This window comes from Sminthopsis crassicaudata, chromosome 1 (genome assembly GCF_048593235.1).
Source record: "Sminthopsis crassicaudata isolate SCR6 chromosome 1, ASM4859323v1, whole genome shotgun sequence".
In the NCBI taxonomy this organism is placed as follows: domain Eukaryota; kingdom Metazoa; phylum Chordata; class Mammalia; order Dasyuromorphia; family Dasyuridae; genus Sminthopsis; species Sminthopsis crassicaudata.
Window position 1 is genome coordinate 699,611,805 of NC_133617.1, and position 26,685 is coordinate 699,638,489.

A 26,685-nucleotide genomic window follows, 5' to 3' on the forward strand; every position below is an offset into this window, starting at 1 on the left:
TTTCACAGCTGAACAAATAAAAAAGGAAATACACAAGCACCAAAAGTATTTAAAATTTCCTTTTTTCTTTTTATTGGCAAAGTAAATATATTTTATGAAGGACAAAAGAAAATATACAGAATTGTAACTTATATACACTGGCTTCATAGATTTTTTTTATTTCAAATTTACACAAATTTTGATATGTTATTAAAAGATATTTTATATAGATGCATCTATGTACAGTTTATTTACATACATTCATAGGATGTGAGATAAACCAGTCAATACAAGCTAGTTCATTGTATATTAATTTCTAGAGAACAGAAGGAATGCATCACTAGCATAAGGTAGTATCTGGCGCTCTTACGTACAGCGTGCTCTTCGTTTCTACAATGCTCTAATGCTAGAATTGCAGTGTTTTATTTGGGATTTGTCCGGGACACAGAGAGATGAAAGAAAGCCAACTGATAGTTATCTCTGAACAGCAGCGTCTTAGTAAAGATAGCCCCCATCCCATTTTTCTCTGACTACTGAGTTCTATTGGAATCTACTGTTTCTTACATTAAGACAAACACAAATATCTCTCTCTCTCTCTCTCTCTCTCTCTCTCTCTCTCTCTCTCTCTCTCTCTAGCTCTCGCTCTCGCTCGCTCTCTTTCGATCTCTCTCTCTCTCTTGCTCTCGCTCTCTTTCTCCCTCTCTCTCTCATACATACACAAACATACACATACACACACAGGCTTGCAGGATAAGCACCCACCAACAGAAATCTACAATGATTTGTTTTATTTATTTATTCATTTCTTTGTACCCATCAAGGCTCAGGGGGCTGCTGGAACTATAACAGAGCATCATAAAAGCCAGGTTCTGCTGTACCCAACATGGGCCTGACCTGGAGAATGTCCTCTTCAGGATGAAGGTGGGCCTACGAGCACCCAGGCCATCTTCTCCCAGAGACATTCTCCAGGAATCTCCCGCACTATATATATATATATACTCTACTGGGCTGTAGACCAGGTTAGGGGACTGGCCCCCTTCACAAAATACAGGCTAGATAGCCTCTGTGGGGGTAGAGGCAAAAATGTGGTGGGGGGCAGGTGCTGGACTTCAATAGGAACTCTGTTATTCGCAGAGTGGCCATGGATGAATTCATTTATCTTTGCTTGTTTACTTTCTCATCTGTAAAATGGGGATGGAGGTGACCTAGAAAGGTCCCTTCCTGCCCACAATCCATGACCACCAATGAGACTAGAAAGAAATGACCTTTAACCCACTTTCACTGATTCCTTCCTGAATTCTTGGCTTTTATGGGTTGCATCCTTTGGAAATATCTGTCAGTTCCAGATGGGGGGAAACAGCTGAAATCTCAACTTTAAAAAAAAAAAAAAAAAAAAACTTCCTGAATCAGGACAGATCAAGTAGGAGGTACAGACCCATCAAAAGGAACAGGGGTTTCTGAAACCCTCCTTCCCCTCCCCCACCAGAGCCCTTGGCAGTGACCATAGGGACACAAAGGACTTGTTTTCGTTTTCCAAAAGGAATTTGCTATATCCAAACTGGACAAATAGGCCCAGCTTAATAAAAACTCACAATGAATAGCCCTGTTTATGAGCAAAGCCCACAGGAATGCCAGAACTGTAATTAACTAGCTACAAGGAGCCCATAAATTTTCCTTGTGCCGAAGAAAACAGCTTAAAATAAAACACTGTAATTTCCGAGGGAAGAAGCGGCAGCAAAGACATGAAAGGGGGAGGGGATGGGGGAGATGGGGGGGGGGGGGAGAAGAGCAGGCATAAAAATAATAACCGCAGAAAAGCTTCATTCTCAAATTCCATTTGGAGGACACAAACATTCATGTGTGGTGGTGTCAGATAACAGCGTTCCCTGTTATGGAGACAAATAAATTATCGCTATAAAAAACGGTGAACAAAGTGCTGGAGTCAGCTGTTCTCGGCCCAAGAGGTGGGAGAGAGGGCGGGGAGCAGGTCAATTCACAGAGGAGCGCACCGAGCGGTTGCTCCGGGGGAAGCGATGCACCTTGATATGCTTGGACAAGTGGTCACTCCGGGCAAACTTCTTCTCGCACACCGGACACTGATACGGCTTCACGCCCGAGTGGGAGCGTCTGTGTCGGGAGAGTTCATCCGACCGGGAGAATCTGCCCGTGCGGGAAAAGAAGCCAGTGGTTAGGAGGGGACCTGGCGAGGGGCCTCGGAGCTGCCCCCCTTTCTTTGCGTCCCTGAGGAGGAAACTGAGTCTGATGGCCGCCCAGGCTCGGGCCCTCCCCGCTAGTGACCATCCCTCGGGCGCGGGCGCTTCTCCGGAGCTTCTCGCTCTGCTCGCCCTGTATTTCACTGTCTAATTAAACTAATGCTCTCAACTCTCCTGGCACGGAAGGTGACGGGAGATGGGCCGGCTGCGGGTCTGGCCTCCCTTTTCCCCTTCCCACTTGTGGGAGGCAGCCTGGACAGGAAACAATACTATCCCCAGAGGATGGGCCGGGGGCTTCCAGCTGCCCCGGGCCCCACCGTCTCCGGAGGCTGGCGAAGCCGAACTGGTTCCCATTTGGGGGAAGAGGAAACTGAGAAGTGCAGGCCCCTGCCCTGACCATGGAAAATGATTAGATATGGCTAAGGATACCAACTTGACATTTCGCAGCATGTGTCCTGGAGCTCTCCCTTACTCGGAAAAAGCCTTGTGGGGTCTTTACTGGCCAGCAAATCAAACCTAAATTCCTTAGCTTGGCATTCAAGGCCCTCTGGGATCTGGCCCAATTTTACATTATCCCTCTTTGTGCACCCCCCACTATAGCTTCCCAACTCCATGCCTTCAGCTCACACCATTCCTTAGGCCTTTCCCCCCAAACTGCTGCTTCCTGAAAATTTACCCATACTCCAAGGCCCAGCACAAATCCTCCCCATATCTTTCCTTGTCTTTCTCTTCCCACAGGCCTGTCTGCAGAGGTCCCTTGTGCCTCACTTACAGTAGAGTATTTATTTATCATTGAATAAACCCAAGGAGAGGCCAGCTTATATTCTTTACTTAAGCCTGAAGCTAAAAAGTTTATTCTGCTTTTAAAAGGACTGGGTGTCTGATTATGTACAGAATAGTGAACTAAATATCCCAAATCCTCTCCCTTCTGTCTCTCTCTTTCTCTCTCCCCTCTCTGTCTCTCTTCTCTGTCTCTGTCTCTCTGTCTCTCTCTCTGTCTCTCTTCTCTGTCTCTGTCTCTCTGTCTCTCTCCTCTCTCTGTCTCTCTCTTTCTGTCTCTATCTCTCTCACATCTATTTACCCAAAGCAGCCCAGTAAACAAAGTGAGGGGTATCTTTCAAAATGTGGGCACAGAATAGATAGAAACATGGATTTGGAGAACAAAACCACTTCTTACAAGTTGAACAATGGACTTAATTCACACCTAAAACATTTAAGGGTAACTTTTCAGAGAGGTTTCCCCCTGAGTGGACTCATTCCATTTGGGAAGGACATACTGTTTACTAAGAAGAGTAAACAGACATCAACTTCAGAAGCCAGCTTGGAAGGAAAGATACCAGAGATTGTGTGACCAAACACAGAACAAACAGAGAAAACAATGCCAAAAACAGTATTTCCAGCAAGAGGAAAGTAACACGCTCTGATCCCCAGGCAGTACTTAAGAAGTCTTTGTTAACACAACCTTTCTGAGCCTAGAAAGTCCCTCCCAGTCATTACTGCCCAATCTCCTCCTCATCCCCAATGCCAGCCTTCCAAGGTGGCCAGTAGGTCCTTAAGCTTCCTACAAAGATTTCAGCTGGGTCCTTGTCATTCCCCCTCATGGTCCCATAATCTTAAATCTTCTCCACTCTCATCTGGAGGTACTTCAAACGAATTTGAAAGTGAATCAGCTATCAACAGGAGAGAAGAGGGCAGAAAGTATTAAGTCCACTGAGAGCAAACCCCTGTTCTAGATTGGAGGTCTAGATAACATGGAAGCACATGGGGACCCCTCTTGAAGTCCCCAGACTCAAGAAGCTTTCCTGGACTATTCTAGCTTAAGGTATCAAGTTAGAATGTCAATTTAGAAGGCAACTGGGACATAGACTTGGACATGCATGAAAAAAGCATTTGTGGAAGCACTGTTTTAGGATAAATCATTGAGAACAAGAACATTATGGAAAGAAGAACTCTTAGAAGACAGAATATTGGACACAAACTAAAAGAACCAAAGAACAATAAAGGCTGGGGCTGGATCAGAGCCTAGAACATGGCATGTTAGTGCTGAAAGGGATTTCAGAAAGCTGAACATCAAAGTTGAAAGGGTCTTTAGAACAAAGGAGATCGTGGAGCTTTAGAGCCTAGAAAGAGCACTAGGAGAACAGAATGTGGAAGCTGGAAGAGCTCTAAGAACAGAGCATGTTAGTGCTACAAGGGACTTGCAAACATGGGCTCCAAAGTGGAAGGGCCCTTAGAACATGGAATGGCAGAACTGGAAAGAACCTAGAGTTTAAACTTCTTATGTTAACATGAGGAAACTGAGGGCTCCCTGAATTCATTAGAATTAATATAGTAGCAGAATTGGAATTAGGATTTGGATCTCCTATCTCCCCAAACTTTGTCTTGAATGGGAGAAGTGAAACTGAGTTCAGAAAGGTCCAATTCTAGCTGGCCAGGACTGCAATAAGCAGGCGAGGCTCCAACTTTGATTCCCAAACTGTTCTCTGGGTCTCACATCACGCTAGCCCCTACCCAGAGAAGTTCTAAATAGGCCCCTTAGGATACAAAAGGGGGCTGGAGACAAGGCCAAACAAATGCTGTTCATCTCTTTAGAAAGGATCCCTGTTGGGGCCAGAGGGGTGTCACATGGCCGAAATGTGTGTGTTACTTGAGCCATGGAAGAAGTGTGAGTTAATATGTTAAAAATACACTGGGTCTCATAACCAAGGTCTTAGTGGAGAGGCAAGAATTTTGCAACACTGTTCCCCAGAGCCCCTGGGGCAGATCGGCTTACTGAGGCCACAGAAATAAAACCCTAAGCATGTTGCTTGTGGACAAAAGGACAATTCCTTAAAGCCAACATGTGGGACTGGGAGAAAGCTGGGCATTCCTGAATCAAGGGACAAAACAAGGTACAGTGGAAAGAATGTTAGACCGGGATTTAAAGCCCATCCCTCTCCACTAACCGTGACCTTGATCAAGGAACTTCAAAGGCTAGTTTCTCTTCTTCAGAATGGGTGAGCTGATCCCTGCCCTGCCTTTCCAAAAGAAGGCTGTGAAGATCAAATGAGATGACAGGCTGTGGAAACACTTTGAGACTAGTCAAATGCTTCAAAAAAAAAAAGTGAATGGTTGTTTTTATGATCAAGTATTTTGTCTGGGGTCACACAGCTAGTAAGAGGTAGATCCAGATCCCACTATTCTGACTCTGGACCAGGAAAGTTTTTGGTAAGATTTTTTGTTGTCAAAGAGGCTAGAAAAGACAAGGCATTACATAATTAGTGAATTCCCCAAATCATGCTACTACAGGCTGAATTCCAAACAGTATAAACATTAAGTGTTAAAGAGGCGCACAGAATGGAGAGATTATGGAACATGAAGGTAGTCAAAGAAAACTTCTGGGAAGAAATGAAATGTAAGCTAGGCCTTTAGGGATAGACAGAGTTCAGATAAATATGAATACAACATAACATTTGGATGCTAGGGAAATGAATCTGCCCGGAGCCAAGGCAAAGAAGAATTGGGGAGAGGTTTGCTTATGGAAGGATGTGAATGCAAGGCTAAAGAATTAAAATTTGATTTCAAAAGAAATAGGTGATTATCAAACATTGTGGAGTGAGTGAAGGTGGAAAACAGAATGATTCTGAGAGTGGTATGCATGATGAATTAGAAAGGATAGAAGACCTCCTTTTTATTCATGATCCACCAACATGGACTTCTTAAGTCTTTCTCAAATTAACCACTTAATATGGTGATAGGTCTACTTGCAAATAATAAAGAAATAACCCTATCCTAACAGAGAGGTCAATTCCAAAGTCACATAGCTATAACAAGGGCCAGATCTAAGATGAGATCAATTTTCTTTCCACTAACACAACAGAAAAATAGACTTCTTGTAAACCCAGCTATAGAATAAAAACTTTAGCTAATGACGGTTCAAATGTGTGGTAATCTCAGAAAAAATAGATTAATGAGACGATTCCAATGGCTGGGAAGTTAAAGTATTGCAGTTTCAACATAAGTGAATGTACCCAAGACCAGAAGAGATTGCTGAGATGGGAAGCCACGTGATTATGTATTCAGGTTACAGGGGATATTTGGTTTAGAGAAAAGAAGATGGAGGAGAAAATGTAACTGCTGTCTTCAAACACCTAAAGGGCTATCATCGTACCATGAGGACCAACTCCTGCTTCTTAGTTCCAAAGGGCAGAATTCAATTCAGTGGATTGACACTGCAGTAAGGCTGATTTTTACTTAGTTTAAGGAAGAAGCTTTCCAGAAAAAGAATGGGTCTCCTTGGGAGGCAGTGAGCCATCTTTGTTGAGCAGAAGTGGAATTGACATCTGTCAGGAATGCCTTGAATATATGTGTGAAGGGCTGGGAAGGACATTCCTGTATTCAGGGAAAATACAAGAGTCTGTAGCTTTACAGTATTTTGCATTTTTCAAAAAAGCATTACCAATACATTGCTCACAAAATGGAACAAGATATGAGGATTCATCCTTGAAAGAGAAAGAATAAGTAGGCTGTCTTCCCAGATGCTGATAGAGTATTATGCCTCTGGGATGATGATCCCTTATGCCTACTTTTTATATGGTTCAATCATTTATCATCTTATCAATGTAATATCAATTATCAAAAGATAATGATAATAATCAATAAATCAAATAACAAACAATAACTATGATTATTCTGGGGAACAACTGATGGAAGACACCATTGTGTTTTCCAGAAAGGCCAGTAGAATTTTCCAAGGTCAAAAGACATGTTCATGGCTGGATTGGAATCTGAACTCAACTATTTCCCCCTAAATCACTCCCCCTAAATGCCAACTCTCCCTAATAATGTCACCTGAGGTCTCGGTCACTTTTTAAGGGGAGGCCTTAATCACTATCCTCTCAGACTCATGGGTGAAGGGGGCCACTGAAGGCCCTCAAGAAAGGCAGTGGCACAAGGAAAGAGGTGTTTGAAGAACATTAACCTGTGTCTTTAAGCTTTATGAGCACACCCAGGGCACCTGTTCACAAGAGGGGGTAGCAGGGTGGCGCACACCTGGCCCCAAGGCCAGGATGGGGACAGAAAGCCGATAACTATTTCTTGGGGTCAGCCCACAGATGGCCGGCATGGCAGCAGGAAGCCTAAACTGACCAACTGCTCACCCACACCAGCCAAATTCTGTCTCTTTAAAACAGTTCATGTGCTGGGGAAAGGCAGGCCTGATCCGGGACACAGATCTAATCTTTTCCTTCTTAATCTTGGTAAGCTCACTTTATCTCAGTAAACCCCTTTACCTGACAGGTATCCTGGGGTATCAATTTCTAGAATTTAATGATATGCTGCATTAATATATCCAGATGTTTATTTTGCTGATTCATATGACCTTAGATTAGAGGACAGACTCTTGGAGGTCAGCTAATCCCAGCCCTGTCCACTGAAGGAGCCCTTTCCAAACCGTTCCTGTTAGGTGGCCATCCAACTTCTGCTTGAATTGGGCTCAGTAGAAAGAGCAATGGCCCAGGAGTCAGAGCTCTGCATTCAAATCCTGCTTCTGATAGTTGCTACCTTGTGACCTTGAGTTCTAAATGTCCTTATCTATATAATGATAGGGTAGAATTGGGTAACATAAGGTCCTATATCTATGACTGATATTTTAGTTCTATCAAAAGGGACTTAGGCTTAAGTCCTGGTAGTGTCGCTAATTGCATAGCCTTGGATCAATCAATGGATCTCAAATTCCTATAAAAAGAAGTGATTGGACTTGATGACCCCTAAGGTCACTTCCAGCTCCAAATCTATTTCTCTTTTGTTCCTATGAGTCAATCCATACGACTGCTGACCAGCTCTTCATTATAGCTAGTCCATCTCCCTGTAACTCTTACCACTTTCCCCATCAGTCCTATGAAGACAAAAAGAACATTTCTGGATAGACCCTCTTTTACTCAGTGACCCTTTGGGTACTAACTGAGGGTCATCATACCTTTGCCCAACTCACCCCAAACACACACGAATATCCCAATTCTCTTCTACAAGCTAAGACCCTTCATCACATGGCCATTCTCCCCTACTGGTGAAGAGCAGACTTGGAGCTGATTGCCTTCTTTTTGTTCATCAGAAGTAAAAATATGCCCCCCTCTAGCATGCTTGCATTTTCTGAAGCAAGCTTAGAAGCAAAGCCTAGAATGGCTCTTAATTAGCTTGCTCTCACACCAGGGACCCAATTCTTCCTGACTAGCTGGGGCATGTAGCTTTGGTCTCTCTCTTCATTGACTTGAAAAGGACCTCATCTACTGGAGGTCTAGGGAGCACCCCTGGACTAGTGATTCTCAAAGCAGAGAATCCTGGGGATCTCTAAAACTCTTTCAGAGGCTCTACAAATTGAAAATTAGTTTTTATCTCTAGAAAGGTAAACATCTAAAAATGGTAAGATAAATATTTATAAATATAACTCACATAAACCAAAACTCTTTGGATAGATCCTCAATAATTTTTAATGTTATAAAGATACTGAGAACATTAGTTTGAGAACTGCTCCTGTAGACAAGAGAGAGTGACAGACTAAAACAGGCTTGTTCCCATGTTCAGGAGAGATCTGAGAGTATGGTTGGCGTAGCACAAACCTGGTCCTATTGCGTGGGTCATTAATATACATTCTCCTCACAGATTCAGGAACACAATAATAGTAATAGTAATAATAATAATAAAGATAGCTAGTATTTATATAATATTATTTACAAAGCACTTCATATATATATGTGTATATATATATACATATACATATATATATATATTATATCGTTGGATACTTATGCAAAATATATGGAGTGGATGCTATGGTTATATCCATTTTACAGGTGAGGAAACTGAGGCAGAAAAAGTTAATGATTTTCTCAGGGTCACACAGTTAATAAGTACCTAAAGAAAGCTCTGAATTCATATCTTTCTACCAAGTCCATCATTTTAGCTACTCTGTCACCTTGCTATATTATTTTTATATTTCAAATGACAAAAGATACAATGTATTTTATATATCTTAAGTCATATATATAGCCACTATTATAAAGGGCTACATAAATGAGTTGCTAGTATTATTCAACAGTAGCACTGGCTATAGTTAGAGAGGAAGTGGGCAATCACCTATGATTTAAAAGATTGCAAAAGGGCCCCAAAATTTCTAGTCTACTGGTCTAATAATCCCAACATTTGAGTTCCTTTGTTTTATTATGGTATAATGTCTCTAGAAGGCTCCTTTAAAAAATATAAATATACTCAGTTGAAGGATCTGGGAAGGAAAAAAAATGTGATTGGGATAAAAGTATAGCAGGAAAAATAGGGGTAGGGTGGAGGGTGCAGAATCAAATCTCCAAATTACTATCCCCAAATTACTACAGGCTTGTTAAGTGGAAGAAGAGATTAAGTTAATGTATGTGGTTACAGAGAGCAAAATGACCATAAATGGGGAAGAAGGGAGGAGACAGATTTAAACTCAATAGAAAGGAGAATTTGTAACCATTCTTTGTTCATCAGTAGACTCCCCTTCCCCCTCACTCCCTCCCCACCCCCGACAGTTCACCATCACTCAAACTGCTTGAGCAGAGATCAGATGACCTTCTACTATCCTATTGAGGCTTTCCTCAGAGTTCATGGGGCCACAGAAGTTCAAGATTCTGTATCATAGAAGGGTCTGGCATATGACCTCTGAATCTCCACCTCAGCTTCTCTGGGCCTTTCCCTGGAATATAAATTGCATGGTCTGCAGAAATCCCACTTCTCACACCTCCAGAATTTCAATAAGGGTTCTTCTATTGCTAAATGATATTATTTCATCTTTGCTGCATGGTGTAGTGCCTGGCCAGGAGGCAAATCAGCTGGGTTCCTCTAGTCCAGCATTGTTACTCACTTGCTGCAGAACCTCATCAAAGCTATTTCCCCTTTCTTGGATCTCAGTCTCTTCCTCTGTCCAATTGGGAGAATAACCTGTGCCTCTTCTTTCTTATGGGGATGTTGTGGGGATCCAGTGAGAACCCAGGTCTGAAAGAGCTTTGAAAATTTCAGGAATTCTTTTTGGCCAGTCACCTAGGAGACCCTTCAGTGAGTCACTGTCATGACAGAATTATGCAATCAACAAAGGTCCACTGACACCTCCTCATGTTTCTTTACCTACTTTCCTTCCCCCTATTCAAATGTTCTTCCAGGAGAAAATGCCACGCATGTCTTCAGAAGAAGGGCTCAAGGAAGAGAAATTCCAGTGGAAAGAGTGATGGATTTGGAATTAAAGGACTCTGGGTCTGAGTCACTCAGCAGCCACTTATTACCTGAGTAACTTTGTAGGCTTCATTTCCTTTCTCTTGAACTATTTCCTCATCAGTAAACTCAAAAGAGCTGTAGATCAGGGATTCTTAATCTTTGTGTTTCAGGATCCCCTTTGGCAATCTGGCAAAACCTTTAAACCCCTTCTCAGAATAATGTCATTAAGTGCATAAAATAAAATATATAGGATTATAAAGTAAAATAATTACACTGAAATAATTATTAAAATATTTTTAGGATTCATGGGCCTTAGGTTAATATCTTTGGTTAGATGGTTACTGGTGATCCTTTTAGGTCTAAGGAAACTCATTATGAGTAGAGACTTTCATTCTTTTCACTTGTATCCTAAGCCCTTAGCCCAGTGCTTGGCACATAGTATGTGACTAATAAATGCTTATTGATTGACCCTATGATGCTCCCCTCCCCAGGAAGATTTGCATTTTGCTAGGGAACAAAGTCACAGGCAAAGAAATGGCAGAAATTCTCACCCTAGTGAGGTAGGAAGTAGAAACTAAAAGTTGAGAAAGGGGATTTTCTCTGATGCTGATCATCTACTTAATTATAAGACCAGCCCTAATCTTTATGATTTTCTGACTCTAGCTGGGCTGAATAATAAAACAAATGTATCCTATAATGTTAGAGCTTAAAGAAAGTACTTTAAAACACAAAATGTTCAGACAGAAGGACCATTAGAATCATTGGTAGAACACAGAATGTCCCAACTAGATGAGACCTTAGAGCACTGAATTATGGAGCTAGAAAAGACCTTAAAGGTCATCGTGCAAATGAGTAAACCAAGGCCTGATATGGGCAAAGTGACGCTCAAAGTCACATGACCATTAAGTGACATAATTGAGATTCAAAGCCAAGTACCCTGAGTCCAAATTTGGTGCTTTTGCCACATCATCTTGTCATTTTAGGATGGGAAAATGTCATTCTTTCGTAAATGTAGCATATAAAGAAAGACCCATGATTCATGGCTGAGAGAAACCTTTTAAGCTCCATTATCCTGCCTCTGTTTTCATAGATAACTTTATTCTGAGTCATGAATACTTCAGGAATTTTACAGCTGATTCTATCCTTCCTCCCCCCCACAAAAAATACCAAAAACCTATTATGGGCTAGAAATATCATTATGCCTTAAGGAGTGGTCTAGGAAAAAAGTGAAACTAGATCAGAAACCCTGTAGTTCTATTTTTGCCATTGACCTTAATGTGACACTTCCTTCTTTAAGCCTCAGTTTCCTCATTTGGAAACAAAAGAGACTGGATTAGATGATCTTTTAAAGTCCTTTCCAACTCTCACGGAATTTTATGATCACATGAAACAAATATTCCAGCATTGTCTTTGCCAGTTCCAGTCTCCATTAGACCAAAATGTCGGTGGGGTGGGCTTTGGTTGTTTTAATAGTGTTCTATGTCATGGGGCAGGGAAGGGAGAAAAGAAGCATATAAGATATGCTCCCAGATTGATTAGATATCAATGGTCTTGACCATTCACAAAGAAGGAAAACTGCTTCTCACTATGAAGAGACATCAATGGTCCAGATCATTCATAAAGAAGGATAACTACTCCCCAGGTTAAGGAAAAATCAATGGTTCTGACCATTCATAAAGAAGTTTGAAGAAACATCATGGGCCCTGATCTCTAATATAGGAATCTCCCTATAGCACTCCCAACATGACACCATCTGGCTCTGCCTGACCAATTCCAATGAAGGGAAATGTGCTATCTCGCAACGAACTCTGTTCTATTTCTGGTCAGCTCTAGCTGTAAGGGTTTTCTTAATCTGTCCCCTTTAAGTTACAGACTACTACAGTAGAGTTAGAAAGGGTCATATAGAAGAGCTAAGCTCCCCTTTGTATAGATGAGGAAACTGAGCTTTGGAGGTGAAGTGGTCTGTTATGAATTTCACTTTCGTGTTGATTGCCCAGATCACAATTATCAAGTAGTGTAGGCTGAAAACAATTCTTTCTAAAGTAACACTGTAAAAAATAATCTAGGCAAGTACCTTAATCCTCCACTTCACCTTGGCAGCAGAAAGTTTATTACCCAGCAATCCTCAAGAAGGAGAAGCTGTAGGATCCAACCACACTGGGCTTATGTCCATGCTCCCTCAGGCAGAAGTCTTAAGAGTGGGCAGAGTCTTAGATTTAGAATTTGAAAATCTAGGATTAAGTCTTGGCTCTACTACCAATTAGCTGGGCCATTTAGAAGAAGCCATTTCACATGTCTAAAACTCAGTTTCCTTATCTATAAAATGGAGCTAATGTCTACCTCCTTCCAAAAACTGATGGAAGAAAAAAAACATGAAAAGCATTTCATAAAGTATTATAAAAACATTAGATATTGTTAGTATTTGGATGTCACCAGTGGGAGATGATTTCCTCAGAGGGATAGGGTTAAATCTATACACTCCACTTTCCTGCTTGATCTCAGGTATTTCAGGTAAAGTGGTTCCTTTTCACACAAAGTTTAAGAATATCTGATTTTATAGTCCTACCTCAAAGTTAAATAAAAGACTAACCTATATCTCCAAGTTATCCAGGTCTCTGAAGAAGCAATTGGGTTCCTTGGATCATGAGGTCATGACCAAGGCACCACCTGGTGGCAGTGTACCCTAAACACAGATCAAATTCCTATAAGCACTAAGCACCTTTTTAAAATACTAATTCAAATTAGCAAGTAATAACATGTGTCATTAGAGTCATCTTACTGGAGGGACAAAGCTGGTTCTGCCAATTCCCAAACCCTCACTGTCAGATCTGAAGCCAAAGTAAAAAGAGGGATTCAAAAGGAGACATTTGAACCCAAATAACTCTTGTAGGGGAGGATGCTAAAGAAAATAGTGCAGCAGAGTGCTGGATTAAAAGTCAGGACCTGGGTTCAAATCTTAGCTCTACCTCTTACTCTCTGTACAAGTCACACAAACTTTCTGGGTCTATTTCCTCATCGATAAAGTAAAAAGTTTGAACTAGATGGCCTCTGATATCTCCAATATCCACAATCTAGATGCTGTCCCCTCAAAAGGTCAAGGTAGGAATAGGGCACAACACTTATCCTTACTGGGTTCACTGTTCTTTGGTGCCCTGCTGCAGGAGGGAAGCTTGGTGTATGCACACTAAAGAGCCTAACTTGGGGTTGCAAGGAGGTGACTGGACTTCAGCTGCAACTCTGTCATTGACAAACTGTATGACTTTGAACAGGTCCTTCCTTTCTCTCTACACCTGTTTTCCTACCTAGTAAATGATGTGCCAGGACTAGAAGATCTCAAAGTTCTCTTGTAGCTCTGCCCGTTCCAAGATTAGACTGGCAATATGAGATTTATATGCCTGGAATATATTCACCCCCACAATGAGGAAAGCGTAGGGGGAGGGGAGGCAGCAGGGTGTGCCAGATCACTAGAGATTTTTCTCCAACTCTCTTGCATTCTGTCCCCAGGGAATTTGGAAAATGGCCATTCCTGATCTCTGCTAAACCAGTAGCTTACAGGGAAGTGGCAGAAGGTCATGGGTAAGTGTAATCATTCAGAAAGGGCCTTTATAATCAAAGACATTGTTTTTTAAAAGTTCCACCTCTCTGGGCCAACTGTGTGCCCTAAATGGAAAGGGACTGAGTTTTCATTTCAGCATAAGCGTTCTTCCTGAGGGCAGGATCTAGAAGTTTATTACCCATCAGAGAGTGGTTACTTTAGACTTTTCACCATTTAGCAGACACAAGCACACACACACACACACACACACACACACACCTCTCCACCCCAGGGGATCCACCCTATCACAAATTCCACTGAAGACCCTAGAGGGTTACTATTTCCAAGAACTTGAAGGACAAGTATGCTCTTTAACAAAGAGAAAATGATTTAACACTCCCCCCATCCCAAATAAACACACACACATAAAAATGCACACACACACACACACACACACACACACACACACATCACAGCAAGAGCCTGGAAAACCAACAACTCTTGCAGGCTAGAAATTCCTATAGCATGAGCTACATGGGGAAAGAACATGGGCTTTGGAATTACATGATGCTTATGAAGTCCTGGAGAGGATGATGAACTTCTGGAAAAGGTAAAGAGGCTTTTTTTTTTTTCAAAACGATTTGGGAACTAACTGTTCAGAGCTTGCTCTGCCTGAGGCTACTAGTGGACGGAGAACTCTAGAATGCTACTATCTGGAGGTAAAAAAAATTACTTGTCTCTCCTCAGCACACAATCACCAAGTTCTTCCAAGGCCAACCACCAAGACAGGCCCCACAATGTTCCATCCAAATCGGGAAACTTGGCTACTACTGAGCGAAGCTGAGCCGGGCACTGTACATGGCCCCAGCTGATGTGATAAATGCTGATGACTGAAATAGGCCTGAAGATAGTTTAACTCTAGACCTGACGATGCTACTGGGAAGTTCACTTTTCTTCCCCAGACCTCAGTTTCCTTTTCTGTAAAATGAAGGGAAGTTTGACCAGATGGTTCTAAGCCTTCAGATATACTTGGAATTTCTTGGTATCTCTCCCTGCAAAAAGTTCGGTCCCCTCCCAGCAATGGCCCTGCTCCAGCAAGCTGACTGATTCCAGCACACAAGGAGCGGCCTGTGCTGCTACCTGCGGACACGGGCTGTTCAGTTATCCTAGACAGATCACAGGTATTTCATGTAAGAAATTTAGAACTAGAAGGGACCTTAGAGGTCATCTGGTATAACTCTCTTGACCTCTGAGACCCCTTCTCTCTGGGATGGGAACACCCATAGGACTGTCAACCGTTTCCACCTCTTCCATGAAGCCTTCTTTGATTAGTCCAGTTCATAGTGATTTAGAGGCAGCAAGCCTGATGTGAAGAACATAGACTCTGGGAGAAAGGCCTGGGTTCAAATACTGCCTCTGATGTTTGCTAAAATAACCTCTCTGGGGACTGGTTTCCTTGCCTCCCTAAAAATGAGGGGTTAGGTCAATGTAACATCTTCCCGCTCTCTCTATAGGAACCTCTGACTTTTTTGTCCTCTGAATTTCTAATGTACACAAAATGTATACCGGTCATTCAACATTTGGGATGTAGTCCCAGCCAGGCCTAATTTTCAGGGTGACTTTCTCCTTTTTTCCTTAATTAGGATTTGTTTCATCTTCTGTAAAATAGTAGAGTTCAGACTCTAATCAAGAGTATCATCCTCAGCAACTGAGTCTTTATACTGCCTTACATTCCTGGTCATCTTGTTATCTCTTCTCTATAAAACTCCTTCAGGGAAGAAGCTATGACTGACAGATCTCTATACACACCCCCAGGCTGTTACTGATCCTCTCCACACCACATCCCTCCCCCAGAATACAGGCCAGGGCCTTGCACACAGTAGGCACTCAGTAACTCAGTTGACTGACTGATGAACTTTGCCCCTTTTCCAACAATGGCTGGAGATCTCAGACAAATTCTGGTTACACTTGGACAACTCCTTATCTATTGCCCAGTTTCCTAAGGTGTCCACCTCGGCTCTCTACACATCAAATACTCCTGCTGCAATGAGACTAAAGTGAGAACTGACACAACAAGCTCCAGCAAGCCTCATGTAGGTGTTAGGAAACCAGAAAGCAGTTAGTTTCTTGCTTTGGAAAGTGGTGTGGGTCTACAAGGAGCTCTAGCTCTGGGGGCCTTGTGCCAGCTGCTGGAGAGTGGTCCCACTTGGCTTTGAGATGCCACCCTTTTCTTCTGGAGAAGGGGACTTGATTGAAACCAATGGGGAGCCTTACTCTACAGAGTTGTTTTGGGGGAAAGCACAGCCCTATCTGCTAGGCCCTAACTAGATGGGAAGGACAGGCCCACCACACCATAGGCAGTGGTCCACATGCCAACCCCAGGATACTGACCTCCAGCCACACCCAGGCCACGTGCACGCAAAAGGCTTCTCGCCCGTGTGCCTCCGCAGATGGGCCTTTAGGTGGCTGCTCTTGGTATACATCTTGGTACAGCCAGGGAAAGTACATTTGTGCATTTTAATGAGTTCCGCTGCTGGGTTCTTTGGAAACTTCTGGCCTACCAGGATCCCTGCGGGTCCTGGCACCATGCCCCCTGGACCAATGGGCTTGGCTGCAATGGGCACCGGGGCAATACGCACAAACTTGGAAGGCAAGTTCAAGTTGGAGGATTGGACAATCTGTGGCACCAGTGCAAAGGTTTGCCCCTGGATGTTGACAAGGAGTTGGGCGATTTTAATGTTGTCTGGGGTCTGGCCTGGTGAACTGGGCCCCGTGCTGGACTCTTGTTTGATCTGCATGGGCTGGATTTGGAGGATGACGGGGATCCCGCCCTCAGTGGCCGCTGTGCCATTGGAGCTATGGGCACCTTCCGTGGAGCTGCCAGACTGGGGGGTTTTGCTTTCTTTCAAGCTTCCCCCAGGCAGGATGTGGTCTTTATGCTGCCCAGAAGAGAGCTGGTTGCAAACCCGAAGGTCCTTGGTCCCATTTTCAGATCCTTCCTTGAGTTCCAGCTCCATATTTTCCTCCAGGAACTCCTCAATCTCTTCCAAGGTGGGCTGAAAGAGCCCCATGTCTTCTGGGTCTGGGAAGCGGAAATGCTCCTCTTTCACCATGGGCTGGCACCTTCGCCAGTCCCACCAGGCCACAGGGCTGCCCCCCAGTGTTGCCTGGGACAGCAGGTAGTCTAAGATGCTGTCCTGGCCCTCAAGGCTTGAGGTGCTCCCATAGCTGGAGCCTAGCACCTGCGAGTCGGGGCTGGAACAAGAGCAGAAGCTGGAGGAGTCACTGTCATCCTCTGACAACGGAGAGGGCAGCATGTGGTAAGCCCGCCCGCCAGCCGGCATGTCCCCCAGGTAACCAATGGGGAACTTGGTGGTTGAGAAGGACTCCCCCACCGGGAGCAAGTGATCCACCATTCCTAGAACAGTGCTTCCGAGATGGCTACCAGCATAGACTAAGAGGTCCCAAGGTCAGACGAAAACCTGCAGAGAAGGGACAAAGAGGCAGAGAAGTCAGCCCGCAGTTCCCAGTGCCCACTGGCAAGCCCAGTCAGAGGAGGCAGGCTGGGAGTTCAAACATTGCCACATGCTCAGCTAGAGCTCTATCACTGACAGATTGTGTCTACCTAAGCATTTTCCAAGATTGCACCACCTGTTTGCAAAAGAACCCTTTCCAAAAGCATTTCACAACTCTGGGCCCATTGGGCTGCAGACAAAGGCTTCTTCCCAGAATCCTCTGGGAAAGGCACAGTGAATATGCAGAATACCATCATTCAAAATGGCTGGCAGAAAGGGACATTCTGGTTGACCAGGTATTCTGTCTGACTGAGGAGCATGGGGTCATCTATGGACATAAAGCATGGATTTCATGGCTGCAAGCCCTAGGAGTGCAGAAAGTTTCCTCAGCATGGAAGCAAAAAGGATGGATCTTCACGAATGAAGTACCTTCCCAATGGAAATGAGTGTAATATAGAAGAAGAGCTCCTGCTCTAATCCCAGGACGGTCACTAATCTAAAGCAAAACTCTTTCTCAGGACTCCGAATACATCTTCTGCAAAATCAGAGAGCTGGACTAGATTTCAGGGGCTCTTAACTTTGCATTGGGAAACTCAGGTCCTTATATATGTATGTATTTTGGTAATTGTGTTTCTATAAAATTGATTTCCTTTGCAATTCCATGTATTTTATTTTATGCATTTAAAAACATCATTCTGAGAAGGGTCCACAAACTTACTCAGGCTACCAATGGGGCCCACAATATAGAAAAGGCGTACTGGAAGATCTCTAAGGTCCCTTTCCATTCCAAGTGCTATGATCGTTCTAGAATCCTATAATGACCCATTATCGATCAGGGCCATACTCCCTCCCACTGAACTGCCATTTTGCTGGTGGCCTGACTTTTCTTCCCTCTGTATAGAGTCAACAATAACCAGCTTGGTCAGAAGTGCTACTCCTCACAGGAACTTTGCCCCTTCAAAAGCATTGCAGCTGTCTTGTTTATCAAGGCTAGAAGGGGGAGGGGAAAGGGGGGAAGGGGAATGCATTTAATCTGTGTCCAAAGCTTCTAAGGTTACCCGACTTTGGCTATACATACATGAAGTTTGTGCCTTACAAAGGAAATGGTAAAGCCCCCTTTATCCATTGTAACAAACATCCCAATGAGGTGTTTCCAAAGGAGAGGGATGGAAGATCTAGGCCCACACAGAGTGGGAAAAACTTCTGGGCTAGGAATGAAGGGACTTAGAATTGAGTTCCACTACTGAACTTGGGTAAGTCTCCCTATCTCGTTCTTTTCTCCTTAAGATGAGGGAGATGATACTTGCACAATCTAATAGGGCCACTGTAAAAAAAAGTGATTTCTGAAACCTAAACAGCTATCAAAGCTATCAGAATTACTATAATGTCCCACCAATTCTCTAGAATTTGGGGCAAGATAGAAACAAGTCATCAACCCCACTCCCGCCCAAGACAACTCAAAAGTTGTTTTCACTGGCTGGAAACGCTCACAAACAATAGGAAAGAGGTGCAGAGTGCAATCTGGGGTACCTCCCACTAATAGGAATGCAAACAGGCCTTCATGTTTCATCCTCAAAGCAAATGTTTTCCAATTTACAAGGAAAGTCCCCAAATCATGGATTGTCAGAACCAGGAAGAACCTTAGAACATAAACTATTAAGAGCTGGAAGAACAAGGTTAGAAAATAAAATGTTGGCCTGGAAGGGACCATAGAACATAATATGTCAGAGCGGGCCAGGGCTTTAGAACACAGTGCTAGAGTGAGAAGGGGCCACCAATATCTCTCCTTTTATATATGGGGAAACAGATTAACCAGTCGTGGTGAAAGTTACCCAGATCATATTTGGGATAAGCTTCGAATCCAGAATCTCTGACTCCAATACATATCTGTTTTCCAATATGTCCCCATCACAACCCTCATGGACACAGAGCATGAAAATCTATAAAGTCCTCTTCTCATGATGACCCCCTGGAATAGGCAGTGCAAGGATTATCACTTCCTCTTAACAGATGCAGGTCTTAGAGGTCACACAACTAGAAAGTGGGATTCAGACACAGGACAGGACAATTTCCAAGTTGCCACACCATCAACTATACTACACTGTTCTTTCCTATTCCTTTTGCCTATCTAGTCTATCCTTCAAGCCTTAGAAATTGTGTTTCCAGCACTGGTTTTGCCACTAACTTATTGCATGACTATAGAAAATTCACTTGATCTCCTAAGCTTAGTTTACCTATCTGAACAACAGCTAGAGGCCTCTAAACTTCCTTCTAGCCCTAGAATTCTTTTATTCAAGATTCCTACCCCTATCATTATATAATTATTATTGACATGGGCAAGGCACTTAAACTCCCTGCAATTTGCTCATATAAACCATGGGTTGATTGCTATTAACCTCCACATGCTCCACCACAACCAATAACAACTGAAAAAGGGAAATGATGTACATTTCTACATGACTACTTGCCATCTAGGGGAGGGGTTGGAGGAAAGGGAGGGAGGGATTGGAACACAAAGTTTTACAAAAGTTAATGTTGAAGAATTATCCATGCTTATGTTTTGAAAAATAAAAAGCTTTAATAAAAAAAAGTGAAATGATAAGAATATGATCCACAGGGAGGACTATGTCTTGGATCTTCAACATATCTAGAAAAAAGAAAGGACTGAACACAAGGGAGGTTTAAGAGGATTAGAAAGAGAAGAACCCAAAGAGATCATTTATTCAGACAAAACAGAATCCATAAATGGAAATCTGGATCTTCAAAGTCATATGGTCCCATTTTCTCTGAATATGAGAAGAAACTGAGGCCCATGGCATAAACCCGTATAGTAAGGGGGAGGGCCAGAATTGCCTCAGGCTTCAAAGGCAGCATTTTTGCCTTTGGTCTGAGGAATGCTAAATGATGGGATTTGAATCCAGGTGCTGGATTACAGGGCCTAAAGAGTCTCTGCTGTTCAGGAGAGACCCACATATTCATTCAATTGAATTACTAGAATGATTCTGCCTCTTCACAAAACCCTGCCTGATGTTGGCTTCAATGAGATGTCAAGGCTCAAGACAAATGGAAACAATATACAGCTTAAAAAAAAAAAAAAAAAAAAAGGAAAGAAAAGAGTTGTTTTGTTTTATTTTCAGGTCTGTGACACTCACGGAAATGGGAACTGGAAAGCAACAAGTCTTTCGGAGAACTTTCCTGTTCCGCTGTTCTTGGGCTCCATCACCATCTCTAGGTAATGTCACCACACTGGACAGCTGTTGCATTTTAAGGTTCTGACCTCATAAAATACTCTGTGTGGCCCAGTAGGCACAGCTATCTCTGGACTGAAAATGATATATTCTTTTAAACAACCTTTTAAAAAGATTGGTATAAAAACAAAAGCTAACAATAAACATTGAAAAAATAAATAAATAGCCTTCTTGTTGGCCCCTGGACCAGTAGAATGGAGTGGGCTCAAATTAAAGGCCTACATTCAAATCCCAAGCCAGTTACTTTAGTTTCCTTGAGCCTCACACTTCTTTCTGTGCAAATTCATGAGATGGGACTAGATGATCTCTACAATCTTCTCTATTTCTTAATCCTGTCCATGAGCCTCAGATCTTTGAAAAGCAGGTCAGTCATGGCACCAGATCACTCTCCTGTACCTGTGAAGCCCATTGCTTCAATGACAATACTAGGAATCCCTGTGCATATGGGAAAAATGAAACTTACTACATTTCTCTTGGAATTCACCTAGCATTTACCTACTTTGTACTTGGCTGGGCCTGAGCATCAGGTGGTATGAGAGAGAAGAAAGGAGATTGTGATTTTCATATTTCAGTTGAAGAATACTGGTTCTGAAGACTTGCGTTCAAATCTTCCATCAAATGCTTACTTACCTGTGTGACCTTGAGCAGTCTATCAATAAGAATTAATTAGAAAGAAAGATAAAAAGAGACCTTATCCCTATAGAACAAGCATTGTAATGGCTGGGAGTATAAAAGTTCTATACAGAGTACATAGAAGGTGAGCAGCTAGGTGGTCCAGTGAATAGAGTGCTGGGTCTGGAGTCAGGAAGCCCTGAGTTCAAATTTACTCTCAGTCACTTACTAACTCTGTGACTCTGGGCAAGCTACTTCACCCTATTTGCCTCAGTTTCTTATTCTGTAAAATGAACTGGCGAAGGAAATGGCAAACCACTCTGGTATATTTGCCAAGAAAACCTCAAGTGGAGTTACAAAGTGTCAGATAGGGCTGAAAACAACTGAACAGACTGAATATCAAATGGAAAGGGCAGGAACTAGTAGCTGAAAGAATAGAAAAGGGCATTTTGCTGAGTCTTGAAGGAAGTTAAGAAAGGGAGATGATGTGTCTGAGCATTCCCAAGCAAAGAAACTTGTCTGGACCTCAGTTTTCTGATCTGTAAAATTAAAAGATATCTGTGAGGTACCTTCCTGCTCTTCATCTGTGATTTAACATATATAAATAACACAATAAATAATAGATGACAGAACATGATCCAGTGTCAAATATTTGTAAAAAACCAACTGGATGAGCCAGAAGGAAAAATCATTTACTCTTTACTAGAAGAAAAGCTCTATAAAGAGTTATAGAATGAGAGATGAAAGTACTAAGTTTTAGTCCCCATACAGGTTATGAACTTTCTGTGTGACCTTGTGCAAGTCACTTAACTTAGAATCACTGAACCCAAAGGGAATTTATAAAAATGAATCTGGTTTAACCCCCTGCCCTTGTTTCTCTGAAAAGCCTCCTGTTCCTTTGGAGAATGAGAGGATTTGGCTAAAATGACTTCTAAGATCTCTTCCAGCTATAACTTCCTACATGCTGAAGCTCCCAAGGCAGGATCTAACAGTCTATGATTTGATACGAGAAAGTGTTCCCTCAAGAAGTGGGATTTGAACTGGGCCCTGTAGGACTCAAGATAGAAGGAAGAAGGGAAAAAAATATTCCTGGAGGAAGGCAACGAGAATGAGCAAAGGTAATAATTGCATATTCATTTCTGGATTTGCTGGAGAAGAATGAGAATGAAATTTGGAGAGGAAGATCAGACCTTGGATACCAGCCCAAAGAGTTTAGTTTTGAAGTAGTGGAGACAATTGTCAGTTTGTGAACGTGCTTAAAAGGGAAATTGCAGATCACTGTAGAGTCACAGACTAAAGCATAAAGGGGGAAGAGAGACTAAAGGAAAGGAAAAGCAATTAGGAGGTGAGAGACTTTTCTCCATTTAAAAGAAAATACAAATGACATGCTTAAATTCAACCATTATAATTTGGAGTTTGTGCGGGGAGGCAGGTAGAGGAGTTGCTACACATCCCAGTAGGTAAGAAATCCCAGAGTTTCTCTAGTCCAGTCTCCTCTCATTTTACTGAGGGGAAAACAGGTTCAGAGGGGTTAGTTGTCCACAGCAAAGCCCAGACTTGCAAACCTAGGTCTCCTGGCATTCAGACTTTCTCTCTACCAGCCACAGCTCCTTTCCCATCCAAGGCATCATCCCCAAACTTTCCCTCATGGTTCCTCCAGGCAAGACAAGGTTATGGGTGGGGAGGAGGAGAGGCAGTAGATGAGGAGATAATGAGGGACAAAACCTCTAAGAAAGAGGAATCTCTTCTCAAAGTAGCTCAAGTCAAAAGCTTGCCATTAGGTTCATAGGAAAATTCAGGGGGAGGAAGAAGTCCGATTTCCTTACAAAATAAGAGTCTCTCATCAACGTGGTTCCAGATGCCAAAAAAGCACAGTAGGGTCCCACAGCATTAGCACCTACATTTCAGCAACATCTCACCCTTCAGAAAACTGGCCTACTGCCTGGCTTCTTGAGTAATCAGAAGCACTCCACGACTGTAAATAAGCTTTCCCCCCTTTTTCCTTCTTTTTTTGTGGGGGGGTGTGTGTGTCAGAATGTCATGAATGCTCACAGACCAGTCTTCCCAGAACCCTGGCGGCACTTCCTTCCTGGGGTCTGCACCAAACCGTGTGCCCATCTTAGGGGCAAGAGGAAATCCATCTGGGCCTTCTTGGAGGAGGGCTGGAAGGGAAGGCCCAGTCGGGCGAACCCCGGTGGGGATGGGGGGGGTGTTCAGGTTTCCTCCAGGGCTTCGCGGGCCCCGGGTTCCCATTTGCTAGGGGCTGGGAAAGAGAGCAAGGTTGGGAGGCAGCGGAGGGAGGGGCTCCAACAGCCCGGGGCTCTCTTTGAACTTCGCCACCTCTTGTTTGTCAGTAGGGTTGGAAACAGTCCGGGACGGATCCTGCTCCGGCGTCATTATGCAAGATGAATGCCCGTTCCCTTTGCCCCCAGCGTTCGCTGGGGCCCCCAGGCATTCAGCCATCGAGCACAAGGCGACTCCAGGCATTTCTATGCTAATGTCCCGGGCCTGAATGGGTCTCGCACAGAATGTGCCCCGCGATTCAAGGCATGGGAGAGAGGGGGAGGGGGAGGGGAGGGGGGCTGCGTTTGTCAGCCACTGAGACACGAGTTATTTTTAAAGGTTGCCACAGAGCACCTGAGTGCCGCCCGTGTGTGAGTGTGTTTTTCCCTTTCCCACTCCCTGAATAAACATCTCGAAATGCCTACGGTATGTGTCAATTACACCTTGTTCTGCGCTGGGCCTGAAGCTCTGAATGGTTCCGATAGAGATGGCGCATAACCAAATGCTGGCTGTTGCTGTGTCCAAGTCCCCCCCCCTCCTTCCTTCCACCCCCTTCTTTTTTTCCTTGATCCCAAAGAGCTGGGGATGACCGACAGTAACCCTGCCTCTCTCCGTTCCTCCTGTCAACAGGACCAAAACAGCTAGCGGTCAAGCCCACGCGAGGCGACCTGCCGCCCCCCGACTCGCTCGCCTCCGCTGCCCAGCTTCCCGACCCTTCTCTCCCAAACAGCCAGCTGCGGCGTTCCCGCAACCCCGCGATTGCAACCCGCGGGCGGCCCGCCAGCCTGCCATCTGGAGAAGTTTAAGAGGAAAGGGTTCCCCCCTCCCCCAAAAAGCGGATTCTTCTAGCTGCTCTCCCTCGGCCAGCGCCCCGAACACCGACCCTGGGCTCTGGGATCCTTCGAGCCGCTGCCATCTGGCCCCCAGCGCGCCCATCCCCATCCCCGCAACCTGGACACAGCAGCAGCTCAGGGCCGCATTCCTGCGCAGCGCCCCCTTCCTAGCCCAGGCTGCGGGCACCCAGCCCCGACCCACCAGAGGGCTCCATCCGCCCGGGGAGCCGGGCGCCTGGCCCCAGTCCGGACCCAAACCCCACTGGGCCAGGTCAGTGGCCGGGAGTCCCGGCAGAAGCGAGCCTGGCCTGGCCTGGCTTGTTTACGCCAAAAACCCACCTCCCAGCGCGCGACCGGCCGGAGCTCAAAGGCCGTCTTCCATCCCCGCCCGGGCCCATATGGCTGTAAACACGTCGGCCGCTTCCCAGGGAAAGCGTCCTGAGATCGGCTCGGCTGGTCCCGGGCTGAGCCCCTTCGGCTGGACCGTGTCCCCCACCTACCTCACCGTACCAGCACCCCGGGGACACCGAGCTGGAGCCCCACTCCTACACGTCACCCAGAGCCCCAAGCTCCCGGAGAGACCCACTGGCACACATACACGTAAGAGAGACACGCAGACACACACGGACACACAAACACGTAACGGAGACACACAAAACAGACACGCAGACACACAAACACGTAACGGACACACACAAAACAGACACGCAGACACATACGTAGAGGCAGACACACAAGGACACAACAACACGTAGACCCAGGAGCTAATGTAGACATGTAGACATAAACAGATTCACACGGACGCTCGGTTTCCAGGGTCACACGTCCCAGCACTTCCCGCACTCACAAGTAAGCAGGTCCCCATTAAGATTCCTCTCACTGCTCTCCCCTCCGCCCGCGGTCCATCTCCCCAGTTTGATCCGAGGCTCTCCCCTCCCCCCCACCAGTTTCCTACCTGAACTTTGCGCACCGTGAGAATCTGAAGGGATTGGAGAGGAATCAAAATGGGGCTTAGTGCAGGGGGAATGTACCCCAAAAAGAGGGGCTCCGCCAATCCGATCCCGAATCCGCAAGAGGTCCTGTTTGGATGGGGGGGGGGAAACACGCCACCACCCCAAAAAGGGGGAAAATTTTTAAAAAAAAGAAAACAATCCCGCCAGAAGGCTATGAAATGAGCAACTTTGCGGGCAAGCCAAACCGAGGCGGGCCCCGTGCCCTTGAACCAGAGCGAGCTGCTCGCTCGGGCGGGGCGGAGGGAGGCAGGCGGGCGGGCGGCCCGAGGGGCAGGCGGGCGGCCGAGGAGGCGGGCGGCCGTGCAGGGGCAGCAGCCGGCGCTGCTGATGTGTCCTTTAGCCGAGCGAGAGTAGTACTATATGGCCGTCACATGACCGCAGGGAGGCTAGCCCTGGGAACGCAGGGGAAGGCTTGGAGGAGGCTCGGCCCCAGCGAGCCGGCCTATTGGCCGCCGCTGCTGCGAGGGGGCCGGCCCGCGGGCCGGGCGTCAGTGCCCGAGAGGGGCGGCCCCGCGCGCTCGCGCTCTCCCGGGCCCGGCCCCTCCGGACCCTCCCGGCCTCCGCGGCTCCGGCACTCCGGAGCGTGGAGGAGCGAGGAGCGAGGATCCCGGGCGCAGCGAAGTCACACGCCCTCCTGGCCCGTCAGCCTTTGCCGGAGCTGGGGAGCCAAGTGGGCGCGTGGAGTCGGGATCTGCTCCCAAGCGTGAATGGGTCCGAAGGAAAACGAAGGATGCTGGAGGCGCGTGCGCGTGAGTCCGGGGTGCGCGCCGAGGTGCGCGTGCGTGAGCCTGATGGCTCCGGGTCCAGTCCAGGCCACCGGCGGCGCTGAGCGTTGGGCAGGGGCTTGTGGTCCAGCCCCGTTCCCCGTCCAATCCTTTCCCCCTCGGGGAGATGGGGGAACCTCCAGGGAATCCATTAGCCGAGGCACAACTTGTATCTCGGTGGAAGGTAATCAATCAATACTTATTAAGCTCCAAGCGCTTTACAATTATTGTCCCATTTGATCCCTTCCACAGCCCCGAGAGAGATGCTACTATCCACTATATAGATTACATTGTATAGATAAGGACACCGAGGCAGACACGGGAAGTGACTAATCCGGTCACCAATCAATCAACAGACATTTATTAGACTCCCGTGTGCTAAGAGTTTAGGATGCAAAAAGAGGCAAAAGGCAGCCGCCGTCCTCAGTCAGCTCAGTCTAACGGGGGAGGAGAGGCAACAAATGTAT

General features: G+C 45.2%; 1 protein-coding gene across 1 annotated transcript; it reads right to left on the reverse strand.

Moving 5' to 3' along the window:
* Nucleotides 1-498: 498 nt before the first annotated feature.
* KLF15 (KLF transcription factor 15) lies at nucleotides 499-25,812 on the reverse strand. The gene is made up of 3 exons (XM_074283806.1): nucleotides 25,397-25,812; nucleotides 16,342-17,432; nucleotides 499-2,139 (listed from the first exon to the last, which is right to left on the reverse strand). The coding sequence occupies exons 2-3, from the start codon at nucleotides 17,364-17,366 to the stop codon at nucleotides 1,968-1,970; spliced, it is 1,197 nt and encodes a 398-aa protein (XP_074139907.1). The 5' UTR covers nucleotides 17,367-17,432; nucleotides 25,397-25,812; the 3' UTR covers nucleotides 499-1,967.
* Nucleotides 25,813-26,685: the final 873 nt, after the last annotated feature.